Below are 13710 nucleotides of genomic sequence, written 5' to 3'. Positions count from 1 at the left end.
AGACTGCTCTGGCGGTCCTGAGAGAGGAAGACTTTCCCCTGAGAGGAGTCTATGAGGGCTCCCAGGTGCACTAGGCGAAGCGTGGGGACGAAGTGACTTTTCTCCTGATTGATGAAGAACCCACATCCTGAAACACCTGAAGGGTGTCCTGGAGATCCCTAAGGGCCTGGAAACGAAATCTGGACAACAAAAGGATGTCATCCAGGTAACAGAATATCCGGATGGGCATAGCCCACAGATGAGCGGCTACGACTGAAAGAACCTTTGTGAAAACCCTTGGGGCTGAGGACAGCCCGAAGGGAAGGGCCCGATATTGGAAGTGGTGGCCTGCATGAACGAAGTGGAGAAACCGTCTGTGACGCATGTGTATTGGCACGTGGAGGTAAGCCTCCGTGAGATTCACTGATGTTAGGAGATCGTGTCTGCGAACACTCTCCAGAATTGACAGGAGAGAATGCATTTTGAATCTCCTGTACCTGATGAATTGATTTAGAAATTTTAGATCGAGGATGGCCCTCCAACCCCCCGAAGACTTCAGTATGATAAAGAGACGAGAGTAAAACCCCCACCCTTCCTGGCCTGTAGGCGCAGGTTGAATGGCCCGAATATGGAGCAGATGGTGAACGGCCTGCTCTACCAGGAGCCTTTTTTGAGGGTCCCTGGAGATTGGGCATGTGACAAAGTGGTTCGGAGGGCTGGAGCGCAAATCCAGGAGAAGGCCAAATCTGATTGTGGATCTGACCCACGAGTCATTGGTGATGTCGTCCCAATGATTCGTGGAGGCCGCCAGACGTCCCCCTATTGGGAGATTTTCCAGGCACTCACTTCTGCCTCTTAAAGGAACAACTGGAATTGTCCCTGAAAGGTTTTGTGGGCTGGGATCTCTGGTTGATCCTGCCTGATCTATTGGAGAAGGAGGGGGTCTGTCTGGGAGGAGCCTGTCATTGCGGACAGGAGGTGGAAGCACGCCCATCCTGGCCACAAAAGGGCTGCCTGCGGTAAAAGGATTGGCTCCGACCTTCCTGCTTTTTAGTGGCCGGTTGAAGGATCTTCCTTTTATCCTTGGACTCTACCAGAAGGGGCTCTAATGGAGGACCAAAGAGAAGTGATGAAGAATAAGGAGAGGTAGCAAGCCTCCACTTGGCTCGCGCTTCTGCCTTCCACTGTTTTAGCCAGAGAAGCCGGCGGGTAGAGATGGAAGATGCAATGGCTTTGGATGCAAACCGGGCCGCATCCAAGGAGGCATCAGCTGTGTATTCTAGGGCTACCTTAATCTTGTTAATGTCCCTGCGAGCCTTAGAATCTCTGGCTGGAAGGTGAGCTTGGAGTTGTCTCAGCCATAAGAGAGCAGAGCGACTAAAGAAGGAAGCAGAGGTGCTGGCTCTAACAGACCAAGCTGAGGCCTGGTGGCCTTTGACCAGAGTTTGTTCTATTCTCTTGTCCTCAGGTCGCAGCGTTTCCTCAGGAGCTGCTGAGGCCGTGTTGGGAGAGGAAAGAGCAATGATAGGTAAGTCAATAGAAGGTACCTCCAAAGCCTTGGCAAGGTCAGGAGAGACATTGTACAGGCGTTTATCCCAGGCATTGGGGAGGAGGGCGGTACCTGGAGATGCCCATTGATTCTGGACAATGTCTATGAAGAACCGCGGTGATGGGATCACCTCCTTTTCCACTGTAGGCTGGGTGAGGAGCGGATCGGTGGTGTCAGCCTTGTCTGCTTCCGCAGTCTGAGTCGTCTTAGGAGAAGGAATGCCTGCGATCTTTCTGGCCTTGAAAAGGAGAGAGCAAACAAACCGACAAAGGGAGGAGGATCGGGAGGAAGACCCTCATCCTCCAATAGATCTGAATCTCTTGTCGGGCAATCCTCTTCCCCAAAGACCGACTGTTGGTTGGAGGTGCTGGGTAGGTCGTTCGACGATGAAGCCGAGTGATCACCATCCCTGTGCCTGGAGCTAGAGGAAGAAGCAGACCTGCGAGAAGCAGAACGATTAGAGGGCCTGTGTTTAAGGGCAGCAGCAATGCCATGTTCAATGGCCTCAGAAATCATATCAGCCATGCCAGAAGAGTAAGAACGGCATCGGCATGGAGGGGGAGAAATATCTTCCTGGTAGAGGGGGTAAGGCTCCTGCCACAATCTGAATCATCCCCACTTTAATGTAATTAGCATCTGAGATAATGAAACAGCTCTGTGTTAATGTGAGTCCCTTTCTGGGAGAGGGGTGGTCTAAAAATCTAAGAAATAAATAAACAGGTTTATTTTCAACAGCAACCAGAACAAGACAAACAACTAGCACGCTGACAGCTTTTTTATACTTGCAGCTGTCAGCGCATTAACCAATAGGAACACTCAAATTCTCCCGCCTGAACACAAATGTAAATGGACCAATTAGCTAAAGCCCTGCCTGATTGACAGGTGAGGGTGGGACACATAGGGACGTAACACTCCTTCCGCCCAGCTTGTGCACACATAGTCCTTGAGGTAGGCGGTCTGTGATGGTTCTTCCTGAATACCTGGACTCTGACACGCTTGTAGCCGGATGTTGCTCAGATCCCTCGAGGCTGGGACGAATAGTTTTGTTGCTTCCTATGGACGACCCTGCCCGCTCCGACTGTCCTGGAATTGCAGGTAATTTCACCAACGAGAACTTGGCGGTTGTAGTTGGGGGAATAGATAGGTCTGGAGTGCATTCTGCCTGGCCCGTCTCCGGCCTGGCCGGCCAGTCAATATTGGGTTCCACTGCAGTTCTTGGCTGGATGAGAGGACTCTGATCTTGTTCGCGTTGCCACAGCTGGTTTATATGGCGCCTCCACAGACACCTGTCTTCCAACCGGACCCTATAAGAACATGGTCCAGTTATCTGTACAATCTGGCCTGGAACCCATTTGGATCACCTATACAGTTCTTCGCAAATACCCCTTCCCCCAGTTGAAATGTACGAGTTCCATTAAATTGTAAAGGATTGTCTGATTGATAAGTGGGATGTAATCGGTCCAGTATTGTGTGTAATCTGCGGCCCTTGAGAAGTTCAGCTGGACTTTTACCTGATGTTGGGCGCGGTGTTGTGTGTTGAGTTAACAATTATGTGTTAACTTTTTGCTCCCATGGCCCCGTATCCATACGGCTTAATGCCTCTTTTGCGGAGTGCACGGCTCGTTCTGCCCTACCATTGCTTGCTGGATGGTAAGGAGCTATTAAAGCATGTCTGATACCTAAACTAGCAAAAAATGTTTGGAATGTAGCAGAGGTTAGCTGTGGGCCATTATCAGACACTAAAGTGTCTGGGATGCCGTGTGTGGTGAATAAACATTGTAACTTTCGTATTGTGGATTCAGAAGTGGTGGATTGCATAGTGCAAAGTTTAACCCAATGAGAGAATGCATCCACTACTATTAGAAAAGAGTGACCTTGTATGGGGCCTGCAAAAATCTATATGTATTCTGGACCACGGTCCCCTTCGTATGTCCCATTCTTTTGGAGGGGCTGCTGGTGGAGCCGCCTAGAGAGGGTGGCAGGACATTATCCAGTTGGATATGTCGGTGTCCAATTTTGGCCACCACACATATCCTCTAGCTAAAGCCTTCATCCTGGCAATGCCTGGGTGGCTTATATGCAGGTGCTGCAAAATGTCTTTTTGTAAGTCGTTGGGGACTACTACTCGAGACCCCCATAGCAAACAATTCTTAAGTTCGGACAGTTTGGTTCTATGTCTATAGAATGGTTGAAAATTTTCAGGTAGTTGATCATTGGGCCACCCTCGCCTAACCCAATCCAATACTTTTGATAGGATGGGGTCTGTTTTGGTGTGGGCTGCAATATCAGTTGCCAACAAAGGCAGCTTTAAGTCATCAATGAATAGTAAGTTGCTTGCTGGAGCGGGGTCTTGAGACACTATAGGAAGCGGGCAGCGACTTAAGGCATCTGCATGGCCCAAGTGCTTCCCTGGTCTGTATTCCACATGGTATGACTATGCCGTGAGGAATTCAACCCAACGCAGCAAACCCACACCGAAAGTATGTTCGGTGTGGGTTTGTCACCAGCTAAGATTCCCAGAAGAGGCTTGTGGTCTGTTTGCAGTAGGAATTGTCTACCGTATAAGTAGTGGTGGAAATGCTTAATGCCTGCTGCAGCTGCCAGAGCCTCCTTGTCCAATTGACTGTAGCTTCTTTCTGCTTTGAACAAGGAGTGGGAGAAATATGCAACGGGAGCTTCAGAGCCATTGGGGCATCTGCGGCTCAAGACTGCGCCTATCCCATATTGTGAGGGATCAGAGGCTAAAATAAGTGGAAGAGATTCGTTGTACTGTATTAAAACAGCTGATGACGTCAAAAGAGATTTGACAGCTGCGTTTCGTGGCTGCCCCATCTCCATGCCGCAGAGCAGCTTATGCAAAGGCTCTGCTACAGAAGCCTTATGAGGGAGGAAAATAGCATAAAAATTAAGCAACCCCAGAAAAGCCTGCAGTTCAGCTCTATTAGTTGGGACCGGTGCATTTTTGATTGCCTCTAATTTGGTTTGGGAGGGATGGATGCCTTGAGCATCAATGTGGAATCGAAGTGACATTTGGATTTTTTCAATTTTAACCCCTTTTCCTTAAATCGCTGCAGAACAGTTCTTAGCTTTTGGAGTAATTCTTTTCTGGTATTGGCAGCTATAAGTACGTCATCAAAATAGGGTAAAACCCCGGGGATTCCCTGTAGCATTCTTTCCATAATGCTCTGGAATATGCCTGGTGCTACAAGACTCCAAATTGGAGTCTGCGGCAACGGAATGCCCCACGATGCGTGACTATCGTTTGAGCATCTGCTGTAGCATCGTCCATCTTTAACTGCTGTTAATCTTGAGCTAGGTCAAGCTTAGTGAAAATTCTCCCTCTCCCTAAGGAGTGCAGCACATGCTGCATCACTGGAACTGGATAAGGATGTGCCTATAGGGCTTTATTAATTGTTGCCTTATAGTCGGCACAGATCCTAATGGATCCAGCTGACTTAATTGGTATGACTATAGGTTTCTCCCACCTGGAGTAATCAACTGGCTCTAATATACCTTGCTGTAATAATTTGTCAAGTTCTGTATCTACTTTGGCTTGCAATGCAAAAGGGACTCTTCTTGCCTTAATTTGGATTGGTGTTATACTAGGATCTAAATTAAAAGCAATAGGGGCCCCTTTAAATCCCCCTAAGGAATCATTGAATACCTCACTAAATTCTTGGGGAGTTCCTTGAATTTGCTGGAGTCCTTCATAGTGTGTACTCCTGTTATTTCTAACCCCAAGGCTTCAAACCAGTCACGCCCTAATAGAGTGGCTAAAGGTTTGGCTACCACGACCAGAGGAAGTTTTCCTTTAAATTGGCCGTGTTCCACATAGAATTTTCCGCTTCCTTTAAGAGGAATTGGATTATTTTGCTAATCTTTTAAGATGCAATTGCATCTCTCCAGTCGCCTTTCAGGAAACTTTGGCACAAGCTGTTTGAGGGTGTCCCAGGCTATGATGGATTTTGTGGATCCGGTGTCGATCTCCATCTCGCAAGGTGCACCCTCGATGTATACGGTGATGTATTTCTTCTTGCGGCTGCCTGAGGCGGCTGATGCTGTGTTGATGGCCTTGTCTTTTTCCGCCTGCAGGTCCACGGCATAGCAGCCATCTGTGCCTCTAAATAGTCTGCGATTGACAGGTCTGCTGTTTGTATGGTTGAATCGTCTAGCGGCAGTCTCCGGAAAAGGCTGGGTAGCCTTGCACACATAGGCAAGGTGCCCCATCTTTCCGCAATATCGGCACACCGCTGTCTTGATTCTGCAGGTTGAGCGTAAGTGGTTGCCCCTGCAGCTTAGGCAACCTGCCTGAGGTAACTCAGTGGGGAATCTTCTCCTCCTGGCACCACTTATGTTCAAGCGGCTCACCTCTTCGGGCAGCCATAGCTCTTCTTCCAATTCTACTGCTTGCTGGTTTACCACAACAGAGGAAACTGGAGGGTTGTGTAGGGATTGATAAAGTTTAATCTCAGCAGCCGATCAATCTGAGTGCTCAGCTGCTCTGGCTTCATCCATGGCTATGGATAGGTTTAAATCAGAGTGGGCCAGTAAACACCATTGTAATCGGGGGTCTCCACAAATTAACTGCTCTAATATCGCGTCATCCAGGTCAGGAAATTCGCAATGGATGGTGGCATTCCTTAAAGTGGCCACATATTGGCTCACCGTTTCTGCCTCCCCTTGAACACACTGGTGGAAAGCATAGCGCTTTGCGAAACGGGACGGTTTAGGGGCATAGTGGCCCTTTACTTTGGCTAGAAGTGTTTCTCAAGGTACAGTAAAAACTTGGGCTGGAGCGGCTAGAGCTCAGGCAGTAGCGAACATCTCAGGCAAGCAGGAATTGCGGAAATAACTTCGGCGCCTTTCATCTGAAATGTCCTTAAAGTCATTAGCGAAAAGGAAATATTCAAACCATTCAATAAATGACTCCCAAGACTCTCTCTCCGGCATGAAGGCAGCGAACGGGGTGGTAGTCGCCATACTTTAGTAATTCAATGAGTTTGAAGAAGAATAGATTTGACGCTAGTATGTGAGGTGGATCTTTTCCTCAGAATCCCACCTTTCTCGCCAGGTTTAATGTACTTAGCGTCTGAGGTAATGAAACAGCTCTGTGTTAATGCAACAGGTTTATTTTCAACAGCAACCAGAACAAGACAAACAACTAGCACTCTGACAGCTCTTTTATACTTGCAGCTGTCAGCGCATTAACCAATAGGAACACTCCAATTCTCCCGCCTGAACACAAATGTAAATGGACCAATTAGTTAACGCCCTGCCTGATTGACAGGTGAGGGCGGGACATGTAGGGACATAACACCCGATGTTGCCCAAGGCCACTGTGCCCCTAGCCTCCTCAGGCTGCAGAATTGAGGCAGCAGGGGAGAGTTCCTCCTTCGAGTCAGATGATAGGTCAGAAGTGGGGCTAGAAAAATGCGAGGCTCAATGTGCTTGGTCTTGGATCTGGCTTTCTTAGCCGGGGCCTGAGGGGCCCTGTCATCCTCCTGGGGGGGATGGATCCTCTATACCCCCTTGGTCAGGTCTTGGAGCCCTGGGAGGGGGCTCGATGGTATCCCCTGGAGCAGGCCTGCGCCTCCGGCCCTTAGAAGGAGGGGGTTCGGTGGCAGGGGCAGGAGCCAGAGGAATTGGAGGCATCTGAGACCCATGATTAGGAGAGGAGGCCATAGTCAGTACTCACAGTTGGTGTCCAAAATGGCCGCTGAACACTTTTGTGCCCAAACAAATGGCCGCTGAGGCTACAAAGCCTATGGGCCGGTGCCACGAGGCGTCGAGGCCGCGCGGTGAATGTGGGCAGGCTAGGCTCTGCGGCAAGGCTGTGGGGCCAAGGGCAAAGCCATGGAGGGCAGCTGAGGCCGGAGCGACAATGGAGAGAAGTGGCAGCAGAAACGGAGCTTTCCAGCGGCCAAGTGCTCCATGCGGCTTTCCGGGGCTCCCTGTGGCATTTGGAGGCCTCTAGCGGTGGCAGCGGCAGTCAGTGCAGCAGGTGGCAAGTCAGAGGCTGAGGAATCCCTTGCTGAGGTAAGAGTGTGAGCGGAGCCTCCCCTGGCTCTTTGCAATTAGTGCTGCTGCTCTGGGAAGCCTTAGAGGCCCGAAGGCAAGCAAGGCAAGCCTCGGCGAGGCGAGGCAATCCTCTCCAGCCTCCAGAGGCTATTGAGAGTTCTGGAAGAACTTCAGCAGGAGCCCAATACAGAAATCAAATTTAGAAGAAGTAATTTTGTCTGTAGCTTAGAGAAATCCAATTAAATCTAATTAAACCGAATTAATATGACCAATTAACCAGAATTTGTTGAGGAGAAGCGATTAGCACAGCCAGTTCCAATCGAACTGAGTCTAAAAAAGCGGGAGCATGGTCCACAGAGACAATGACATCACTTTGGTAGACTCAGTTCTATTGGTTACTGACTGAGTTAACCCATGCATGACTGCTGTCTCCACCAATTTAGGAGAATAATATATGTTCTATTATGTATAGCCATCAATTTATGTCAGTTAATATATTTATACATATATTATGTATATTTATACGTCTATAATCACAGAATTCTAATCTGTACCCTAACTAAAATATTTTAAAATTAGAATTACAAAGCATTAATTAATGTTTAAAAACAAGGCACCTCCAAGAACTGAACATGAGTTTCTGCATTTATTTTCCAGGGAGTCCTCGACTTACAGTAGTTACAATGGCACTGAAAAAAGTGTTTTATGACTGTTTTTCACACTTATGACCATTGCAACATCCCATGGTTACATGATCAAAATTTAGGTGCTTGGCAACAGAGCTGTATTTAAGATTATTGCAGTGTCCAGGTATCATGTGATTATTTTTTGTGATGTTCTGACAAGCGAAGTCAATGGGGAAGCCAAATTCAACAACCATATTACTAACAACTGCAATGTTTCATTTAACAACTATGGCAAGAAAAGTCATAAAATGGGCAAACATTTAACAAATGCCTCACTTAGTAACATAAATTTTGGGCTCAATTGTAGGTGTAAGTTGAGGAGAACTGAGGTGACGTGGGGGTTAGATTGCAGTACTGCAGACTGATTGCTGGCTGCCTGCAATTTGGCAGTTCAAATCTCACCAGGCTCAAGGTTGGTGAAGACTCCCATCCTTCCAAGGTTGGTAAAACGAGGACCCTAATTGTTGGGGGCAATATACGGACTCTGTAAACTGCTTAGAGAGGGCTGTAAAGCATGTGAAGCTGTATATAAGTCTAAGTGCTACTGCTACCTATATCTTGTACTTCCAGAGCAATGTTATTTGCATGATGACACAAGATGCCAACCTTCATATACAATGCTTGGCTCTCTTTTTTTTCCTGAGATACAATAATAATACATTGATCACTGCACCACAGGTAAAAATTTTGCCCCACATTTGTATGAGTATTCATGGTAAAGAAATTCTTATCTCTGTTATTTTTCTCTCTACCTAGTATGTCACAGCAAGTTCCAGTTTCCAAGCGATGTTTTCTATATAAATTCTTCAGAACTTTAGCACTTCCAAAACGCTTGAAGCGACTTTTCACATTATTGTAATACCATTCCAGGGACTGAGCTCTTAGACGTCTGAGGAGGAAAAAAAGAAATTTGAGAAAACTTAGAATTACTAAAATAACTGTACCATAATAGCAATTCTTCCAAAACAATTTGCATTTTTGAATATTTTCAGGAAGGCTCTGTTTGGTTGAAAGTAATTAGGGTGAAAGACACAGTATTTTATTATTTTGTGGTTTGCTTTTCTGTAGTTCTAATTTTCAAGCTGAATACATTTTATGCTTATATAGACAAAATTATAGGTTTAAGGCAATTAATTACGATAATTGAAGTTGTATAAAGTGATATAGACAGGAATGGGTGTTAAAATTCCAATATCCTTATATATAATCGTATGAGACAAAATGGAAACATTTGAGCATGCAAATGCTATTTATACAGAAAAAGCAAAAAGTATGATTGGGTATCTTAACTCATAAATTTGTGTAGAAGGACTTTAAAGTCTAAAGCTAGCTAACGCTCCTCCTTTGAAGTAAATAGGAAGAACAGACATCCCTTTGCTCACTATAGAAATGGTATTTACAGACTTTTAAAAATATATGGTAGTATCTTGCGTGGAATTAGGTGCAAAGATGAGAGGTGAAATCAACATGCCTACATTAATAAAAACTCTTCATTTTAATGATGTAATTGGTATGAGATCTTCTGATCTTTTCTGAATTACACAATAAGTTTAATGGTCTATTCAGAGATGGAAAGAGTTTGTCTATTTCACTTGTTCTATATCTGTGTGAAGGGATCTTCTCCAACCTGATGTTTGTAGATTATGAGATTAGAACTCCCAGAATTCTCAGTTGATGAATGGAATTTAGGAATTCTCAGAGTTCCAATTGGAACAATGTTCCAATAAAGCATCATGATACTAGTGAAGATTAAACTAGATTGAATGGCCATTGAACAATTTCAGTGTGGGTGTGGGTATGTGCACGTGTGTAAGGAGAGAAGAGGGAGGGAGAGAGAAGAGAAAGAAATCTAATGGAAAAGAAGGCAGTTTTATCATGAGCAGATATATGTGTACACATAATATGTAGTCATTTTGAAAAGAAGCAAGATATTTCTTTAGGTCTAATCCAAATATGATCGATTTATTAACAGTACCTGCCACTAGGGAACATGATGGAGGTTCATTCATTGCTTATCCCTGATGTAAAAAAAATGTGTGCTTTAGAATATTTGAACAGCAGTGTCAATTTCTTCCTTCCTCTATTAATAGATCCATGGATACGAAAGCAAGTGTCAACTTCCGTGTTGACATTCCATGCATACTGTCGGCGGAGCTGAATCCCAGATTACAGTAGCTGTTTTGAAATGGGTGGATTTATTGGGCAACATGATTTATGACACAGAGTGAGGGGAGGAAAGGAACAGGGGCAAAGTTCAGAAGCAGATAGACAAAGTGAAAGAAATGTCTGCAAATAAATCTTGCCTAAGGAAGCTGTTAATAAATCACTAGTTTCTGAATAAGAAACATTGGCTCCTATTATGTGTTCATTATGGCATCATTGATATACTTTACAGATAGACATTTCTTTGCTTTTAAATATGGGGGTGCTGAGAGGGAACTCAGAACACCATGGCAAAAGGCCAGCTATCTGAACAGAGCCTGATTGTCGCTGGCATGCAAAGCCGAGATGGGCGAAGCAAGAGGAGATGAGTATGCAACCCCTAAAACAGCTAAAGCTGAGCCCCCGCCACATCCCTATGCCAAGAAGAAGGGAAAGGCCCTAAGCGAGCTGGGAAGAGTGGAGGGGATGCTGGACTGGAATCAAGCCAGGGCCCCAAAGCTCCAAATGGAGCCCCTGGGAAGTTCCATAGAGCAACGGAGGGAGGAATTTACCTGGGTCACCCTCCATGAAGAAAGGCCATTATGCATGCCAAAAGAGAGGGGAGGAGCAGTGGATCCTCTTGAGGTGACGAGAAGCACACGGGAATGCAACCTCCCTTCTCCATCCATTAAAAGGAAGATGAAGCCAGTGCCTCTCCCATGTAGCAGGCAGATTGCCCAGGGCAGACAACCTCTCCCCTCTCTCTGAACTAGAACTGAGGAGTATCTTCAGACATATCAAACACAAGCATACAGAGGCCGACAGGAGGTGGGAAGGGCTCTGCTGATTGAACTGCCCCAGTTCAGAGGAAAGTTTGATGGGGACTCAGACCAGTTAGCCCTATTCCTTGAGTCAGCTGAGATCCACCTGGAATGCTATGAACACCTCTACTCATCCCCCAGAGCCATGGTGAATACGATCACAGAGGGACTAAAGGGAGAAGCAAGGGAATGGCTAGCAGCCCTCCATAAGAGGAGAGCTCCTCAACTGCAAGGCGTAGGTGACTTCCTACAACTGCTAGATGCCAGATTTGAGGAGGTGGAGGAGGACCAGTATGCGGAAGATGAGCTCAGTGACCTAAAGCAGAGGAGCCACCCCATCAAAAAGCATATCCGCGAATTTAGGGGAGTCATTGGAAGGCTACCCCCTTTACCAGAGCGTCTGTTAGTGTATTTTTTCAGAACAAGTCTGGACCAGCAAATTGCCCAAGTAACTGCCTACCGTGACATCCCAGACTGACTCTCTGAGTGGTTTTGAGTAGCAATAAAGGTCGATGGTGGATTGTGCGCTAACAACATGAGAAAGTCACTGGACATGAAAGAGAGAGGTCAACTCGACCTGACCCGGCCAACGGGGACCCACAATAACATGGCAGGCCTTGAAACCCCCCCCTCAAAGTCTGCTGAAATGCTACAGATGCAGTGGGGTGGGCCATATGGCATCCACGTGCATGGCCCCAACCCTGATGCTGAGGCAAGAGCCACTACCCAGGGCACGACTGGAACGGGATCACAAATGGGCCACCCATGCATCCCAAAAGGCCCTCCAGGCTGCAGAAGGTCCCCCCCACCCAGATGATGGGGGGGGGGACCCCAGGCAACAATGACCAGTCACCAGAATCCTATGACAGTGACGACGAGGGCAAAAACGACCCAATGGTGAGAGGACCAATCCGCCCTTTCCTTTTTCCAATATGCCTCACAGCCCCAAAGCTAGGAAGCCAGGGGGAGTTTCAAGACCTAATAGACTCAGGCTGCACTAGATGCCTGATCAACCTGACCACAGTCCTGAAACTAGATATCAGAGCAAAAGGACTGCTTACCCAATCCTGTTCGAACAGGTCGATGGATACCTAATGGGGAGAGCCTATGCCACCCAACTGACCAAACCAGTGAGACTGGAGCTAGTGGATCACTGGGAAGTAATTCGATTCCTAATAGCCTCCAAAAAGACAGATGCAGTCATACTGAGACTCTCCTGGCTAGACAAGTGGGGACCAACCATCTGGTGGCAAGGGGGTACCCGCAGGCTTAGGATAGAAAAGGGGCCCCAACCCTTTTTCCGCCAGCAAGCAGAAACACCACCCAAGCAAGGAACCCCACAAAAGAGCACACCAGAATATCTGGGAGCCACATCTGACGACACCCCAGAAACCAAATAGATCCCAGGGGAATATCAGGACCTTGCAGAAGTATTCAGCGAGACTGAGTGCAACATTCTGCCACCCATTGTGAGGCAGATTATGCCATCAAAATCATCCCCAGGACAAAACTACCCAAACCCAAACTGTATGCCATGACACCCCGGGAAATGCAAGAAATGTGCAACTACATAGAAAAAAACCTAGTGCAGGGGTTCATCAAGCCAGCCAAGCCACGGGTCACAGCACCAGTCCTCTTCAAAGAGAAAAAAGATGGAACTATGAGGCTGTGTGTGGACTTTAGAGGAATCAATGTGGTGTGCATACACAACTTATACCCCCTCCCTCTCACGAAGGACATGCTATCTCACTTGGCCAAGGGAAAGTCTTCACCAAACTAGACCTCAGAGAGGCATACTACGAAATACGGATCAGGGAAGGAGATGAGTGGAAAACATCATTCAACTGCCCCTAGGGAGCTTCCAATTCAAAGTGATGCATTTGGACTGTAGGGAGCCCCAGCAGTGTTCATACAGTTAATAAACAAGGTGCTGCATGAGCACCTCTACAAGGGGGTCCTCATCTACCTGGGTGACATCCTCATCTACACAGAGACCCTGGTCCGACAGGTACTGGAAAAACTTCTGGCAGACGACCTGTACGTCAAGCTATCAAAATGTGAATTCCACTATGCACAACTAGAATACCTGGGCTACCATGTGTCAAGTGAGGGAATAGAGAGGGACCCATCCAAAGTACAAGCCGTCCTAGGCTGGCAACCCCCTCACACCCGCAGACAGCTACAAAGCTTCCTAGGATTCGTGAACTTCTATAGGCAATTCATCCCCTCCTTTGCGAAGATTGCCAAACCCATGACAGACCTCTTAGAGACAGGGAGCCCCCAGGTCCTGTGGTAATAGGGGGCTAAACCCATTATGAGGTGCAACACATTCTTGATTCGTGGTGGCACAGGAGACAACTCCAGTACTTAATCAAGTGGAAGGGCTACCCCTTGTCAGAGGCATCTTGGGTAAAGAGTAGAAATATCCAGGTTGATCGACTTATAGAAAGATTCCATGAAAAAAATCCAAACAAGCCTGGTGGGAGGATGTAGTTTTGAATCCTATACTTGTACT

General features: G+C 46.9%; 1 protein-coding gene across 5 annotated transcripts in view; it reads right to left on the bottom strand.

The window, feature by feature from the left end:
• The window catches only part of MYRIP (myosin VIIA and Rab interacting protein), a 154853-nt gene that overhangs the window by 54364 nt on the left and 86779 nt on the right, over positions 1 to 13710 (bottom strand). For all 5 annotated transcript variants that reach the window (XM_081969804.1, XM_081969805.1, XM_081969803.1 and 2 more), the window contains one exon: positions 8985 to 9121. In XM_081969804.1, the coding sequence (XP_081825930.1) occupies positions 8985 to 9121 (137 nt within the window). The remainder of the gene's footprint in view (positions 1 to 8984; positions 9122 to 13710) is intronic.

The sequence above is a fragment of the Natrix helvetica genome (assembly GCF_964273705.1).
Source record: "Natrix helvetica genome assembly, chromosome: Z".
Taxonomy (NCBI): Eukaryota; Metazoa; Chordata; class Lepidosauria; order Squamata; family Natricidae; genus Natrix; species Natrix helvetica.
This window is presented reverse-complemented; position numbering and strand designations above follow the sequence as displayed.